The sequence below is a fragment of the Mixophyes fleayi genome, chromosome 2 (genome assembly GCF_038048845.1).
Source record: "Mixophyes fleayi isolate aMixFle1 chromosome 2, aMixFle1.hap1, whole genome shotgun sequence".
NCBI classification, from domain to species: domain Eukaryota; kingdom Metazoa; phylum Chordata; class Amphibia; order Anura; family Limnodynastidae; genus Mixophyes; species Mixophyes fleayi.
Genome location: NC_134403.1, coordinates 207,161,170 through 207,179,964, shown reverse-complemented (window position 1 = coordinate 207,179,964; position 18,795 = coordinate 207,161,170). Strand labels below are relative to the sequence as shown.

Sequence of the window (18,795 nt, the reverse complement as noted above, 5' to 3'; positions counted from 1 at the left end):
CAAATCTTTGCCTCTCAGATTCCATAAGTGCAGGATGAGTATTACTACTAGTGATCATAACACAGAATACGCTATGTAAAAGTTGCTGCATTATACTACCAAAATATTTTGCTGCAAAGAGTCCACAATCATATAGTTTATGTACAGAAGATAAGTGAAAGAAGATCAGTATAAAGTCATTGTGTTAATTAATTTGTATTTTGTATACTGTATTTATTAACAGATAATTATATAGCATTTACATATTACGCTGAACTTTTACAAACAGTATTTAATCATTCACACTAGTCTCTGCCCCACTGGAGGTTACAATCTATGGAGCATATTCAATTAGCGATCAACATTGCGGCTATGCATTATGTTAATATGGTACCACAACATCGCAGATTACCCTTCGCAAACCCATAGGGTTCCGCAATGAATCCACGATGTTGTGGTAACGCAGAGTGTCCGCTAATTGATTATTCCCTTATATTCCACGCAGACACAGACATGCACAATAGGGTTCTTTTCGTCAGAAGTCAGTTAACCCACCAGTATGTTTTTGGGAGTGTACTAAGAAGCAGAAGCACTCGTAGGAAACCCCCACAAACAAGGAGAATATACAAACTCCATACAGATAGGGCCATGGTTGGAATCAAACTCATGACCTCAGTCCTGTGAGGCAGCAATGCTAATCACTGTGCTGCCACTATATATAATACAAATTACCTCAAAAGATCATTAATAAAGTAGATACACAACTTTTGTGAAATATCACAAATATATAGATCATTGTGTGTTTGCAAACATATGTTAACTGTTAATTTCCTCCCAAAATTACCTGCAGCTACTAGGAAATCCCTGTTCACAATAATTTATTCTGGGTAAAATACTCAGTACTCCAAATTACATTTAAATGTCAGACTAACTTCACTCCAAGGGGTAAATTTATCAAGCTTCAGTTTGGAAAAAGTGGAGATGTTGCCTATAGCAACCAATCAGATTCTAGTTATCATTTATTTAGTACATTCTACAAAATGACAGCTAGAATCTGATTGGTTGCTATAGGCAACATCTCCACTTTTTCAAACCTGCATTTCAAACCAGATTTATTCCCAAATCTAAATTGACATGTCTAGCTTAATGTATAGTGCTTCCCTATAGTGCTTGACTGCCTACCAACATATACATGGAATCCTCCTTCTTTTTTTGAAACACATTTCTAATTGATAATATGATATTATTGGTTAGCTGCTTTCCATAGTAAAGTATTTACTTCAACAAAGTAAAATGTAATGCAAAGAGAGTTATAAACACTGGATGAATCATGCACTTGCATTAGTGGCTGTTAATAACATTTAAATAATAATAAAAAAAGTTAGCTAAACTAAGACTGCATCTTTTGTTCCCTTTTGTTGTTTTGGGGCCGTTTGTCTGGTTGTCATAGAGCTTGTGTAGGTAAATTATTTTAAAATTACTTTACTATGTCTTTCTTTCCACATAATTGGAGATGAATCAAAACATAAAATGGTGGCATTCCCGTTTACCCTTATGTTGAATGTTTATTTTTTTTTATTTTTTATTGTTTCTGTTGATATTAAGTTGCATATACTGTTGCAGTAAATAAGCCATTGCAAGGTTACTCAGATATTTGGTGCAAGTTCTATTGATCCTGAAAGTGATGTATGTTCTTTCCTGTAGGCTCCCGCAAATTGGAATACAACGGACAGACCTGGCATGAACATTGCTTCATTTGTAATAGCTGCAAGCAACCCATTGGATCCCGTTCATTTATCCCTGATAACCAGGCCCATTATTGCATCCCGTGCTATGAGAGCAAGTTAGCTCCACGCTGTACACATTGCAAAAAGGTAGGAGAAGTCAACCAATGCAGTTTGATTTATTTATGTTTATGTATATCTTAAGGAACAGGCATACTTCCTATCTGTTCATCTTTTGCTTATGCCATCAGTTTGAATATTTGTCACTTTCTTTTGTGCTACAAATCACAGAGCTTTACACAGCAGAGGGGAATCGACGACATAGTGCTCAGAGGGGAATTTCCACCTTTTTTGTGTGCCCCAGAATGGCAATTGTAAGGCACCCTGATGTCAGTGGTCATAACAGTGAGCTAATAAGCTCACTGCTGCACCAGGACATCACAGTGCTTTTCTTTGAACACTATCACATATCGTTTGGGGAGAATCGAGTGGAAAGTTCTTCTCATGAGTTTTTCATTTGCAACATCACTGATTATTTTAGTAAAGCCAGAACACTATATAACAACCAGTTCTGTGCATGTAAAGAGCTTGCAACATAACATTAGTGCCTTACTTAATACCTGAAGCAATGCTCAAATAAGAGGTGTTACTTAGGGTAGCTGAACTGCATAGAGCATAGTTACTTATTAAAGTAACCTTAGATTTTATAAGGTAACCCATTGTTACCATATAACATCTCTAACTTAAGTAAGGTGCCCCAAAACGCCCTTAACTATTGGACTTTAGAGCATCTGGGTCATGTACTGTGACTATGTATAGGGGCAAAACATACTTAAATTGTGATCTGTTAATGTCCCCCTATGTTCTCTATAGATATTTTGGCTCAATGTGTAGAATTTTCTTGCAGTGATTTGATAAAGGTGTATCAGTCTTAATCACACATAACTAGCAATCTTTTTATAGAATAACTTTCAAGCAAATCTTTGTTTTTAAGTATAATATTTATATTCTGTTCAATCAAGGTCATTGTTAAGACCATAAAATGGTTTATTATAATGTGCTTGGAACTTGTCGAATACTATGTACATTTCAGACCCCTGTAACTCATAGTTTTCTTTGTACTTTCCAGTCGCTGACCAAAGGAGGGGTGACTTACCGGGATGAGCCATGGCACAAGGAATGTTTTGTCTGCACTGGGTGTAAGATCCAGCTTGCTGGGCAACAGTTTACTTCTCAGGATGAAAAGCCGTATTGCATCAAGTGCTTTGGAAATCTTTATGCCAAGAAATGCTCTGAGTGTACTAAACCTATCACAGGTATTTAACTCTCTGGAACCTTATTACCGTCACAATCTTCTCCTGCTGTAACAACATGTTAGTTCTCTTCTATTACACACTGATGGCTTTGTGACAATAAATAAACACAGGAACTATTGCGCAAGAATTTTTTTTCCTTTAATAATTTGTCTCTTAGTTGGCAGCAAAAAATAATACGGAGAGTATTCAGAAAGTTTCCACATTCTATTGCCAACTGTTTATCCAAGTGCCAAATAGCAAATGTTGATCTATGTCCTAGTTAGCAACTGCTGAAGGTAGATGTTCCCTTTTTCTTTGGTGGTTTGCACCCACTTTTCCAGCTGGCTGTCACTCACATCCCTATGATAAATGTATCTGTTGCGTGCAGTTTTATTTGGTTTATGGCAGTTAGACCAGCACGCACAACTTTCTAATATAGAATCATGGGTGCAGGTACCAGATTATCTCTTTTGCTAAATATAGTGACATAATCTATAGCACCCCCCTCCTTCCTAGTGTGGAGAGGCTCTTACTGTGCCCCTAGAGTACATCTTACAGAATACCAATTATTTTAAATAAAAGAAAAATATTTATTGAAATATGCTAACAAAATAAAGTCCTATCTCCCCCCCCCCCTTTAAAAAAAAAACAAGAAAAAAACGGTATTAAATAAGATTTACTTTGATAGTCTAAGAAATGAAAATGATGTTCCCAGACACTTTGCAATAATGCACTAGCTTTTTCTTTATTTTACTTATGTGTCTGGCTCAAGACTTCTTTTTAAAATAGTATAATCCTCTGCTTCTATACTCCACTAATCAATTCCACTCTCTTCAAAAGCTCAGGGAATAGTGACACTATATGGTATGGTATACTAATCTACATTATAACCCATTCACTGTTGTGTTTCCTTTTAGGTTTTGGAGGAGGTAAGTATTTCTCCTTTGAAGACCGACACTGGCATCAAAGCTGCTTCAACTGCTCCCGCTGCTCATGTTCCCTGATAGGGAAGGGATTTATTCCAGACAATAAGGACCTTCTGTGCCGTGATTGTAACAGTGACCTATAAACTCTCAGAGTTGGCACCATTTATCTGCGCCAGGGTCTATCTCTTCATTTGTCAGGAATCTGCATAACCACATGGAGCAATGCGGTCTAGATTTTCCCAGCAGAAAAGTCTTTCTATACCAGGCTTTTAGACTTTGCACAGAGATTTAATTAACTTTTTGATGGCTTTTGACACTCCAGCTATATATGTCTAACACCTATTTTATTAATGGCTGGAGGTCATGGAAAAATCGGTCTGTATCTTGCAATATATGATGCTGTTATTGCTCAGTAGTCACTAAACATGTGCTTTGTAATTTAAATATTCATAAATATTACATAAACATTTTGCAGCCTATTATGTTAATGGAGGCTAAAGTAAATGAATAGAAAACTAGATAAATACAACAAGCATTTTATAACACTCACAAAGATACTTTCATGGTTATACACCATGAATTAGTGATGCCACTAAGTCTAGGTGAATCAATATGCTGTATTCTCAAGAATATTTGTACAGCCAAAAAATGGCTGCCTCCACTGTGTATAGATGACAGATGCACTTTAAAATATTTTTTATATCTTAAATTGCATAGTCTATTTTAGATGTGTCAAAAATATTATCTACAGTTTTGTATGCATTATGAAGAGTCTTGTAAAATTTGGAGCCACTTTGTTTTAGTATTCCCTTAAGCACATTAAAATTATGTATCGACTGTGATCAATACTGTACAAATGGCATGTTACATTTATTAGATTTCCTCTTACCAGACAGGCTATCACTGATAGTAAAGTGCAGCATAGCCGTTGTTCATGATAATGTAGCCGATCAATTCTGACAGCACTGAGGTGCAAAGTGCCTTAATTTTGTAACTTTGTTCTTGTGAGTTGATAGTCTGCATTCTCACGAATATTAAGCCAATAGTGAATGAAATGAATGAATGAATTTATTTATTTATAGAGTGCCATCAATTATGCATTCTCTGTTGTGTTTAAGTAGTGGGTGCACTTTACTGATGAAAAACAAGTTCTTGGTTGCAAGCCACTGGCTATCAATAAAGTTATTACACTGCTTACTTAGTAAATCATTTAGATTAAGCACCAGTTTAGCTGAATTGATTTTTATTTAAACTATCCTTAAGTATCTTCCCTTTAGTGATAAAACTCATTAAATACCATTACTGTGCATTTGTTATTTGCTCCGTATTGGAATTAGTTACAGTGATGAAACCTATCACGTTTAGGATATTGTGATAACTCGATGTTTACATAGTGTCTATGGCACTTTGCTAGTGTGTTGAAAAAAATAGCATAGTAAAATATTGCAGACTGTATGGCTATCTTGGGACTGTGCTAAAGAGTCTGCCTCCTTTCAGTTTCTGTGTAAGTATTGTGCAGAATGTGGGCTGATTCTCAACCTGTCTCCCAAATTTGATAGGTTAGGAGTACTGCAATTCTCCTATTCTGCCAGGCATATGACATCCAGCAGAGTAGGCTCTTCAGAGTCTGATTAAGATGGTTAAGTCTGATGACCTGCCCTCTACACACTGGCTATGCTTTCTCTTCCAAGACCTCTGTATACGGACTACGCACTCTCCACTTGCATACGGCCACAAAAATTTCAATTTAGTACTGGAGCAGAGGCACTGTATGTGCCTAATCTAGGCTCCATAGCTCCTTGCTGCACCATTGTATCATGATGGTTAAGCTCTCCATTTAAAACGATAAATGAAAAGGCTTCTTAAGTGTAAAGTACTTTTTAGCCTGAGTGGGTTCCTGCAGGTATTATAAATATTTCTACTTTATTGATCTATATCTTCTTTTATAATTTATATATCTATATATATTTATATATATCCTTCACTTAGTTTTAATATTTTAGAATCCCACACATCTGTACCAGAAACAATCATTTTAGAAAGGCATGGCAAATTCTCAAAGAGCAGCACTTTTGTTATTTTTCTGTATCAAGTACTAACATATACTACATATATTTACTATGATGAAAAGAAGTTCAAGGATGTTTCTAGTAACCAAATTGCAATTATGTGTGTCATATTTGAGAAGAGTACGTTTAGAATGTACAATGTTATAATGTTATACTGTTTCATTTCAGAAGTAAATCTTTTTGTTTTACTAGAGATATAGTGCAGCATGTTTACTGTTCCTGAAATATTTCCTTCATATAATCCATGATCACTATGCTCAGTTTGGAAGAATATTATTAAAACTGTAACCACTGCAGATTACTTTTTCGGTAACTACACTCATTGTTTTGGAGCGCTATATCTGCATACTTCCTGTGCAGTGATTCATTTTATCAATACAAGTGTAAAACATGCAGTATTGCAGAGCAATGCTTTAATGGGCTCTTTGCAGTAAGGGCATTAATGACCCTATACTTAATACTATGCATGTTTATTATTTTTTTTATAGCATATTGTATTTTTGTAATAGACTTTGATGCGGGCATATCAGAGTTTTGAGAAAACCAATTAGCAAAGTTTTTGTGGGTTTTTTTGTTTCCCTTGTATAATGTTTTCATCAAATCATGTTAATGTTGTTTAAACCATGTATAATAAAATTATTTTAGCAGAGTGTGGCAAAATTAATACGCAGTGATCTTTTCCTGAGCTCAGCAAATGTGATTTTTATTGTCCCTTGTTACCCACAGTGATATTAGCATTGCATACCTTAAGGAAAGCACATCTGGGTATTCACAAAATAAGTGTTTATTTAGAACACTGGATTTATAAAATAACTATATAAAATCATACATTACATTCTAGTAAGGCACTCAACAAAATATTGAATACAAAAGGATTTTGAAAAATATTAAATGATTCTAGTTTCCAATACTATGGTGGTTGACAGTTGAGGTATAATTAACATGGTTCAGTAACATAGTATAAGATATACTGTTGAATACTTACATTTGGTAAAGTATAATCAAAAATGGAAAACTTCTTAAAATGCTCATTCATTTTCTAGTTGTGCCTAGTATATTACTTAACTATGCTTAGTTTACATTTAATCCTTATCAGAGGCTGTCTTTGCTATTTGAGTCTGTGGATTAAACTTCAAATAAAGCACATTGTCCCTTTCTAAAGTAAGATACCATTGAGTTTGCAAGTAGGGACTAGTACAACCTCCATTCAGAAATAAACTGATGGAAAGGTGGAGGGGTATCTACATAGAAGATTATCATTTACACACATACAAGAGTAACTTAGTTCAGTGCAAATGAGGAGTTGGTGGAACTTTAGAACAAGACTCCTCTGTTATACTGTATATACCAAACTGATTCTGGCCATACGTCATGGACCTGTCTCGTGCTTGTTAGGATGCACAGCACCAACTGTGAAATGAGTAAATTATTTAATACAATAGTTCACTTTACTTGCAAGCTGGGAAATGCAGTTTTCTCATCTTTGTAGATAGGGCAATGATCATTTTAATTGCAATAAACACATTGAATACGGATTCCTAGATGTTTTAGTGATGGTCTGAATAATGCCTATTTTTTACTAACAATGGGCTTCATTTAAAGCAATGAGCCAATCAAGCTAAAGGGTACAAATTTGTACTTTGACAACCCATTTTGCGATGCACGTGCATTTTTTTTGCATGTCATTTTCACATTATTTACTAGAGTAGAGCTGGGATGTGCCGCTCTCTAAACTCTAAATCTGTCTGCACATTCTACCCAATGCATCATGGTTGCACCTTCAGGTATATAGAAAGGGACTCAGTTTACAAATCTAATTGATGTATAACTAAAAAAAAAAAGAAAGCCATTAGAAATATCATTTTCCTATCACAATATTTTGTAAAGCAGCTGGGAATGGGTTAAATTACTGTTAGTTACTGTGCAGGGCTTAGTAATAACAGACTACAGGGTGCTCCTGAAATGGATTGGGAGCTCAGTGATTTTAGCCAAAAAAGGAAATGAGAAAAGGATTTGTGAAGGGCTGAGTTTGTGGGCGGAGGGAGTTGGGACACATCTGGATTTTATCCTTGTCATGGGTATTCACAGCACCATGTCTCCTATGTGGAAGCAGTCCCAGCAGCATTCTTGGACACACATTAAGGAGGAAAACAGTGTCAATCTCTTGCTGCCTACAGATACAGAACAATAGAATCTGCAATGCCTGAAACATGTGTTATTGTATTATTTGCAATATTGTTTCTGTATTTTGTTTTATTTATATTCTATTGTTATTATAGTCATCCGTTTCTTTTTCTGTGTTAGATAGAATGTATCATATCCTGTTTAAAAACCAAAACAACTAAATTTGTATAAAAAGCAATGTTACATGAGCGGTTTAGAACACAGTGGTTTTTCAAACAGGAACCACAGCATACTAAAGTGTTCCCACATTATTCCATTAAAATGAAAAGGCCACTGTTCCCCTGGTACACCTTATGCAGAGTTTCATCAACACTGGTGTGAGAAGGGAATCCATTTAGTGTTTGATGACTTCAGAGCACCACAGTTTTCCTTGTGGGAAAAGCAAAGGATTTTAAAACATCCACGTGTCATTACGCTTAGTATGCAAGATAAATGCTCCAATCACTTTCTTATAGTCTTATAGTGCACTATCATTTTTCATACAAAATTTTCCACCAAACAATGGAAGCTAACATACCTCTAAAGAATGAACATTTAGAAACTACATGGGAGAAAAATATTAAGGAAATTGTCATAGTATGCACCTCTGCCCAACACTTATGGACTGTAGACCAAAGTCATTTGTTATCAATCCATATAAAGAATTCCCAATTTGGACAAGGGCTGCCTAAGGTCACAAGAAGAATGAAATAGTGTCATTTTTTATGGTTGCAGTATGTAAGAACAAAGCTGAAACGAAAACAGCATCTGCAAGAAATTGCGCAAGCAATTGACGACAATTTTTTCTGTTCCATACATTGCTAGTAAACCAAAATCAATGCAATAGATGTGATGTCATTCTGAGCTAAACCATATGAGTCTGTAGATCAGGGGACGGCAACCCCGGGCACACGTGCCAGATGTGGCACGCCGACGATTTCTGTCTGGCACACCGGCACTGTAACTGTCAGACTAAAGAAGCTGAAGATACCTGAAACAGAGAAGTAGCTACTGTGAATGAAGATACGGACTCCAGAAGCATAGGAGGAACTGGGGGCACAACTATGAGGCATAGGAGGAACTGTGTGCACAACTATGAGCATAAGAGGACCTGGGGGCACAACTGTGAGGCATAGGAGGAATTGGGGGCACAACTATGAAGCATAGGAGGAACTAGGGGCACAACTATGAGGCATAGAAGGAACTTCAAGCACAACTATGAGCATAAGAGGACCTGGGGGCACAACTATGAGGTATAGGAGGAACTGGGGGCACAACTATGAAGCATAGGAGGAACTAGGGGCACAACAATGAAGTATAGGAGGAACTGGGGCACAATTATGTGGCATAGGAGGAACTGAGGGCACAACTATGAGGAACTGGGGGTACAACTATGAAGCTTAACATGAATTGGGGGCACAACTATGTGGAATAAAACTGGTGGGGCACAGGTTTGTGACATAATATGATCTGGGAAACAACTATGTGGCATAATATGAACGGGGATACTATTGTGTTGCATAACATGAACATTAATTTGTAGGTCCCATTACTATTAATATTATAATGATATTAGCATGGTAAAATAAGAAATAATTAAATGATATATAAATACACAGTGTTCAAAGAGTATATTTAGTAATTTTTAAGATCAAAACAGTAAAACAAGTGGCGTATGGCATACCACCATATACGAGCAAACTGAGACCACTATATATATATATATATATATATATATATATATATATATATATATATATATATATATAGTGGCCACACAGGGGGTTTCTGGCTGCCTAGAAACCCCCTAAACAGATTACAAATGGGCAATAGCATGCAGAGCATAGAGGAGCCTGGACAGAGAAAAGAAGCAGGAAGAAGACAGAGAGAAGAAGATGACAACAAACCCAGGAGCAGACAGAGCAAGAAGATTACAGAGCAAGGAGAAAATAGAACAAGATGACGCAGAATGCAAAGAAAAGAGGAGCCCTAAGGTAAGTATATTGCTGAGGGGGGGGCTGTAAAAATGATAGTATGGGGAGAGGGGGGCTGTTGGAGCTGCTTTAAAAGAAGCGGGGGAGGTGGGGGCTATAAAAAAAACGGGGAGAGGGTTGTAAATAACGTGGGGAAAGAGTAGGCTGTATATAATGGGGGATGAGTGAGGAGACTGTAAAAAATAATGGTAGGGGAGAGGGGGCTTTAAATAAAATGGGTGGCGAGAGAAGGGATTGTAAAAAAACAGAAAAAACAGGCGGGGGAGAAAGGGGGCTGAAAAGAACAGGGTGGGAAGAGGGGGATCTGGAGAGACGGGTATTCTTTGGGCTTCATAAATATATAGTACTTTAATATAATAAATAATTAATTATAAAAAATAAATAAGGACTATGTTTAAGAAGGCGGTTATGTGTTTATTAGCAATAATAATCTCTGTTAAGTGTGGTGGAAATTTGTAAGCCATTAATTTGATTGTGGGGCTGGTGGGGGGGAATAGGCCTTTGTATTGAATGGCAATGCTATTAATGCCGGAGCTGGTGAGGGGTGAAATTATTTGGCTTATTAAATGTGAATGTTATTAAATTTAATGTCAGGATTGGTGAGGAGGGATATGTCTGTTAAATGGGTAATGCTATTATTTTAATGTTGGGGATGGTGAGGGCTGTTAAATAAATGGAAATGCTATTCATTTAATTTTGGGACTGGTTTGGGAGAAATCTGTCAGTTTATTTAATGTGAATGCTTTTAATTTAATGGGGCTGGTTTGTGGTAAGGAGGCTTATTTATTTAATGTAAACACTAACGTTGGGCTGGTAAGGGGGAAGTTGACCTAATTATTAAATGCAGGTGCTATTTGGTTTCATGTTGGGGCTATATGGGGAAAAATAAGCATAGTCATTAAATGTGAATATTATTAATTAAATTCTGGGACTGACTGGGTACAAGGAGACCTGTTTATTGAACATAAAAAGCTAATGATTTAATGTCGAACTGGTTGGGGTTAGGGTGGCCTAGTGTTTAGTCATTGCTCGACTTTCCAAGAAGTGAGTGAATAATAACTATCTCTTTTCCAAACAGGGCCCCAACACCCGACCAAGGAGAAACTGCGTTTAAGACATCGGCAGCAGCACCAGGTAGGAATGTCCCCTCTGGCTGTGCGTTCCCACATGTGTGGGGGAAGCAGCCGGGATGCCAGTGCTATGTCTTGCCCAGGACACTAAAATGTTTAGTTATGACACTGAAAGCATGTATTAACATGCCAAACATAGGCCTGATGTACAACACCGCGGTTGTTAATCCAACAGCGTCGCGGCTGCTGTATATTCTAACATAGCTGAAATGGAGTTACTGACCGTTCTGCTGCTGAACAGTGGTGAGTCCAAAAGAGATATGAGGGTATATACATATACATATAGCATGGTTCGGCAAACTTTTTCTACCAGTGCGCTGGTAAAAAATCTTTTCAATTCCAGAAGTGGCAGTTGTACACACACACACGCAAACACACACACACACATATATATATATATATATATATATATATATATATATATATATATATATATATACATACAGGGGCAAACGCAGGACTTTTAAATGGGGTTTTCTATATTATTCCAAAAATTATGAGGTAGCCTTCACTGGACTATGCATGCGTGTGTGTATGTGTATATATATATGTATATATGTGTTTGCCCCTGTATGTATATATATATATATATATATATATATATATATATATATATATATATATATATGTGTGTGTGTTTGCGTGTGTGTGTGTGTACAACTGCCATTTCTGGACTTGAAAAGATTTTTGCCAGTGCACTGGTAGATAAAGGTTGCCGAACTCTGCTCTAGATTGTAAACTCTTCTGCGTAGGGTTCTCGTTTCTATGTTGTCTCCAAGTTGTGTAATATCTAAACCTAATGCTCATAGTAGACTATATGCTTATTCTGTGCAGCCCTGTGGGGATGTTGGTTTTTAGAAATAAATGATAGTAAAGCATTACATACATTAATAGTAGTCAAACACAATCTGTATTGTTAACTAAAGGTTCGTGGCCTGTCCATGTCATAGATTCAAGTTCCACGATAGCTTTGGGAAAGGTTAGTGTATCTCCACTTGTTCTAGGGATCAAACTTACAGGTGCGCAGTGTTGTATACTTGCACACTAGACTTTTATCCATCTCTAGATCTAAATCTGGATTTTGCTGCTAAGTACTGACTGGTGGGTATAGGTTGGCTAGCGGGCCATTAAATGTGACCCAGAGCTAAAAACAGGTTGTTTTGGCTGTAGTGCATGATGCAACATACTTAAAGTGCCTACTCTTTTGTTGCTTTATACAGGATATTTTTCCACATTGCCTAGTAGAAAGAGATGGGAGATAGTATTAGTAATTTCAAACATTCATGCTGACTGCTTGCATTTAGGACAGTGGGCAGTGTCTTATCTTTGTCTTTGATGCCATACATAATGCAAATGAGCCCAGCAAACTGATTTGACGTGTGTAATCAAATGTGTCACAAGATCTAAGAGTTATGACGAGGAATCCAAATCTTGATTCATTGAATTATTCATGCTTGGTCCTAAAGTTGAAAAGATTTGTGATGCTTATATAAAGTGTCTCAACAAGCACAGCATATGATATCTGGTATACGTCAGCTAGTCTTTCTCAATAAGGACATTCCAGACAGACAAGGTCAATGTAGCTCAACTTTCTGCAACTCCACCGATAGCAAGGGCTGTGTTTGTATAACCTAAGGATTAAAGTTCTTTATCTAAAATTACAGCCTAATGTTCGAGGTCACAACTTTTCATGAGTCTGCAACAGACTATTTTCCATACCCTGGTGATGCGCACCACAATATTGTAGTTGGCTACTGTAAGTGTAACTGCATTTTGTTTTCTTTTCTGTTCTTTGTTACCTGATCTGGATCTTATTTTATATGTGCCAAGCATTCATTAGTCTTGTATAAATTGGCATAAAGACAATTAGGACAAAAAACACAGTCATAAGACATAGATATACACTGAAACACATACAAACTGGCACAGAGGAAAGTAGCTAGAAACAGATGGGAGAGGCTACATAACATCATACCAATGTAGATTTTGGCTATAAATGCAGACATTACTTTTAATTATGCTGGGGAATTTCAAGTAGCTGCTATGTTCTATTGATTAAATTGATCTTGCTAGTGTATAATCATGGGATTTAGCCCATTATGTTCATCTTCAGAGACACAAGTACATATTCTGCCAAAAATGTCTAGTACTACCTAGTACTAGACATACTAGTACTTCAAGTAAGTATTTGTCACTTTGTCCATCTCTAAATGCTACAGCTATACATAGGCGCTACACTTTGAAGTGGTGTACACCTGAATATCACTTTGATTTATTTATTTATACATGGCAACCTGGAACAGGCATGTTTTTATATAATTAGGCAGAGTTTAATATTTTCATAACCGTGGCACATACAACATCTCTGCTGTGCTTTCTTTTTATCTTTTTAGTATATAATTTTATGTGTATAAATTGTGGCTTAGTGGTTAGTCTCACAGCGCTGGGGTCATGAGTTTGATTTCCGTCCACGGCTTTATCTGTGTGCAGTTTGTATGTTCTCCCCGTGTTTGTGTGGGTGTCCTCTGGACGCTCCAGTTTAATCCCACAATCCAAAAACATACTAGTAGGTTAATTGGCTGCTATCAAATTCACCCTAGTCTGTCTGTGTGTGTGTGTTAAGGAATATAGACTGTAAACTCTAGTGGGGCAGGGACTGATGTGAGTGCATTTTCTGTACAGCACTGCGGAATTAGTGGCGCTAAATAAATAAATAAATGATGTTGATGATGTAAAGTCATGGCCAAAGAACGCAGAAGGAAAAAGTAATGTATTTAGTGAAAATTCAAGATGACATGAACGGGGCAATATATACACCCTTTAGGTGTATAACCAGAAGAAAATGTGTACTACTACTAGTTTCGGGATGAGTTTGTTTCATTCCAGATTAGTCTCACGCATTTTTCCATGCTAATCTGATTGCAGAGCATCAGGCAGACTTTTCAGTGTGATAAGCAGCAGAATGCTGCTTAAGACCACAATACTAAAACTAGATGAATGTTCCAGAATAGCAGGCACATGAACCACCATTCTAGTATATCAGTCAAATATGCTCAGAGAGAAAGTGTGTTAATGTTCCCTCATTTCCTCTCTGAGCAGCATAGAAGCAAGGTGCACTGCGGAGCGGCAGCAGAGCAGCTTGTTAGTTGGGAAGAGGGCGGTAGGATAGCTGTTAGAGGGGCAATGCAAGAGAGATGAGGAGGCAATGGAAGAGAGAGATAATTCGGAAATGGAAGAGAGATATGGGAGTAATGGGAGAGATGAGGATGGCAATAATAAACAGATGACAGTGGGGCAATGTATATGTGTGTGTATATCTATCTATGTATGTATGTATGTATGTATGTATCTATCTATCTATCTATCTATCTATCGATCTATATATATATAGATCTTTTTTGGAACTCCTGCTGTGACCCCCAGGATAGCATTCCGGTTTGGCAGTTTCCAAAGATTGAGATCCAGATGTTATGGAGTCTTAGGCAGATCCTTTAAGACCAGGCTTCAGACCATTGCGTCAGGAACCATCACGAGGACCTATTTAACATGGGGAAGTCTCGCCCCAGAATAAGTGGATATGGGAGTTAAGGCGCTATGGCAGCCACCACCATAACTGTTTGGTTTGTAGGTGTGACTGGCAGAAGTGTTCTCTCATACTCCACAGTCGTCCCATGTACGCACAGGACCTTCTCCTCGGGGAACCGAGTAGTTATGGTTTCGGGCAAGGCAGAGCTGTAAACCATTGTAAGTTCACTCCCAGCGTCAACCAATGCCAAGACAAGGTTTTTGGTTGATAAGCACCGGAACAAACAAGGATTCCTGTTGTGGGACTTTGGTAAAACAGCTTGGAAAACAGGTCCAACATGGGCAACAGAACAGTCCATGGGTTCCAGTAGTGTAGGACACTCGGCCCTCAAGTGGCCTGGCTCACCACTTTCAAAACACTTCAGATTAGACACCTTTGTAACCAGCCCCCTGTCTGTAGCAGTTTTACCATTGGGTCCTGTAGCAAGGCTTGTCAAACCTTGTTTTTGACGTAGCATCGGCTTTGGCATGAACACAGGTTCTTTGGTCATTTCCTGTAGCGCACAAAACCTCTCTACCACTGTGGCAAGCTCTTCATAACTTTGTGGGTCTGATTGCAGCACCCACTTTGCAGACCGTGGTCCAGCCCCTGGATGCAGTGATCTATCGCTAGAACTTCAATAATCCGGGTAGGTGAAGTCTCCTCAGGCTGCAGCCGTTTTCTATTTTCATATAAACTTGCTGAGTCTCGTCAGTCAGATATGGCGCCTGCCTCTCGGCCCAAATTCAGGAGGCCATTTTGCCCTTTTTGTAGCTCTCTCAAAGGACACCTGATATGCCTCTATGTCATCAGCTGGTGATATATATATATATATATATCTGTGTGTAGTATTTCATAGTGTCAAAGGGGGCAAACACACTCGTGCTTATTTCTAATTTGGACTGACTGTACAGAAGGCAAAATTATGTTACATTCTGTTAATAAACATTACAAACTATTCTAGAGCACAGATTAACTTTGACAAACTTAAAGTAAAACTACTCAGTACAAAGTTTAGTGGAGTATGCAGAGTGAGGTACCATGCGCCTAGCCCCTACAAGGCCCCCTTTAACTGAACGTGATGATGACAGATTATTACATGTACCATATTGTTGCCTGAATTTTTTTATTTATTTTTTATGTTTCTGTAGTCATTGTACAATCTATCCCGGCCATCCAAGTGGAGCAACAATAGTTCACTACAATAATAAATAAATCCATGCCTACTTACCCTACCTATATCATGACACTGACTACACCCTCTCTGGTAACTGCAACCTGATTCCTAGCACATAATAAATTCTTCACTCTACATCCGGGAAATATTTTTGTGCCTAAAGGGAGTACATACTGCCCTCTAGCTCAGGTAGCAAATAGCTGACTGAAAAAGGGAGAAGTTAAATTCATGTTTTAATTATTGATGATCTGGGAATGGTAAGCGCTCCCTGAGTATGTTTAAAATGCAGTTTCTCTTAATATAGATAGATAGATAGATAGATAGATAGATAGATAGATAGATAGATTCAATATGCAAAAAGTGAGGGGGTAAGGAGAGCAGCCAAATACCACTACTGCACTTCTCACACCATCTCTTCTTGCATGTTTTGATTATTAACCTGCCCAAACTGTAGGAGTTATAATGGTAGACCTGCAGCCACAATAGTCCCTTAAATATAGAACTGCTGCAATAGTAGTATCTTGGTAGTTGACCTTAGAAGAAGAGTACTGTTTATCTAGGGTACAGTCAGGGCCGCCGAGAGGGGGGGGGGAGCGGGTACAGTTTACCCGGGACCGGCCATGCCAGGGGGCCCGGGCCGGGCCCTCGCTGCTAATTAAATTAATTTATTTTATTTCTCTCTCTTGCGCTTTTTTTTTTTTTAACTTTTTTTATTTTTTTTCCCGCGGGGGGGGGGGAGGGTGGTCTTGGGTTTCTTGGGAGCTGTAAGAAAAAATTAATTAAAAAAAAAAAAAATACTCACGTGATCGCGCGGCGCCGTGTCCCTCCTCTCCTCCATTCACACTGACTGCCGGGCGTGACGTCATCAAGTCACGCCTGTCAGTCAGTGAGGAGCGCCGCAGCCAGCATGAAGAAAGAAGACAGAAGAGGAGACAGAAGAGCAGAAAAGAAAAGAAAGAAGTTGACAAAAGGTAAGTAAAGAAACGGAGAGGCTAGGGGAGGAAAACAGGGAGGGACAGTACTATAAAGAAAGGGGACAGAGAAACAGAGGAGGAAAAAAAGGAGAGAGCCACAGAGTAATAAAAAAAAAGTGGGAGAGAGGAACAGAGGAGGAAAAAAAGGAGAGAGCCACAGGGGAATAAAAAAAAAGTGGGAGAGAGGAACAGAGGAGGAAAAAAAGGAGGGAGCCACAGGGGAATAAAAAAAAAGTGGGAGAGAGGAACAGAGGAGGAAAAAAAGGAGAGAGCCACAGGGGAATAAAAAAAAATTGGGGAGAGAGGAACAGAGGAGGGAAAAAAAGTGGGAGAGAGGAACAGAGGAGGAAAAAAAGGAGAGAGCCACAGAGGAATAAAAAAAAATTGGGGAGAGAGGAACAGAGGAGGGAAAAAAAGTGGGAGAGAGGAACAGAGGAGGAAAAAAAAAGTGGGAGAGAGGAACAGAGGAGGAAAAAAAAGTGGGAGAGAGGAACAGAGGAGGAAAAAAAGTGGGAGAGAGGAACAGAGGAATAAAAAAAGTGGGAGAGAGGCACAAAGTAAAAAAGAAGGGGGAAAAGCAGCATGGAGGTCGCAGTGTGAGCATAAGGGGGTACAGTGTAGTTGTGATGAAGGGGCACAGTAATGTGTGTGATGGCACAGGGGGCTTGTTGCAATGTAGTGTGTGTGAGGTAGGTGGCGGCTGATTAATGGGCGCTATTTTGTTTGTAGCGTGATGGTGAGGCAATTTAATAGTAGGGACTATTAATTTAAGATGGGGTGGTTTGGGGGCTATTGAATCTTGGGATGAGTTTAGGGAGAATGAGGTCTATTTATTAAATGTGACTATGAATTATTTAATGGCAGTGATGGTTGCGGGAAATAGGTATTGCTGGGGCTGTTTGCAGGAAGTGAAATAGGTTTATTTATTAAATGTGAATACTATTATTTTAATGTTGGGGCTGGAGGAAGGCCTAATTATTAATCGTGAGTGCTATTGATTTAAGGCCGGGGCTGGCTGTAATTTTCTAAATGTAGCCATTTTTTTTTCAAAATAGGTCCTTCAACATTCCTGGATCCGGACAAGCCACAACTAAAGAAACCAGCAGCCACAGGTGGAGAAAGTGAGAAGAACAGGTAGGAGAGAGCAGCACAGTGTGTGAAATGTTGTGATTCTAGTAGGGACAATACCAATTTTTGGTGAATGTTGTGCCCAATGTAAGGTGTAGGCCAAGACTGAACTGTGTTGTGTACACACTGCATTGTTTGTATACTACACTGTGGTGGTAGATGTCCTGAAAGTCAGGAGTGCTTGAACATATGTGACGCTCCGGCGAATTGAGAGCCTAGTGGTTTTTATGTTAGCCACGCCCCAATGGCACGTTTGCCACGCCCCCAAATGCATGACCACACCTCCCAAAATTTTTGCACCGCCGTTTGGCTAGCCACGCCCCTGAATGTATGACCATACACCTAAATTGTTTTGCGCCGCCGTAAGGTGGCGCAAAAAATTTTTGGGGCTTACTTGAATATGAGGGGGGCCCCATGAATTTGTTGTACCCGGGCCCTGAATTCTTCTTGGCAGCCCTGGGTACAGTTCCCTCTTTATTTGTATGTAAAATACAACAAAAGAATAAATGGATGAATAATTACATACATACACACACATACATACATACATACATACATACATACATACATACATGATTAAATTAGCAATTGCATGTTTATGTAGCAATGAAAAGATTTAAACACTGACGTTTTTAGAACTCACAATTGTGTTTTTGATTATCTTACAAATC

At 38.3% G+C, this 18,795-nt stretch overlaps 1 protein-coding gene across 1 annotated transcript in view; it reads left to right on the top strand.

Moving 5' to 3' along the window:
- The window catches only part of FHL3 (four and a half LIM domains 3), a 49,322-nt gene extending 42,665 nt beyond the window's left edge, over positions 1-6,657 (top strand). Inside the window, exons 4-6 of the mRNA XM_075195413.1 lie at positions 1,684-1,853; positions 2,833-3,019; positions 3,916-6,657. Coding sequence (XP_075051514.1) covers positions 1,684-1,853; positions 2,833-3,019; positions 3,916-4,067 — 509 coding nt within the window. The 3' untranslated portion in view covers positions 4,068-6,657. The remainder of the gene's footprint in view (positions 1-1,683; positions 1,854-2,832; positions 3,020-3,915) is intronic.
- The last annotated feature ends 12,138 nt before the right edge of the window (positions 6,658-18,795 follow it).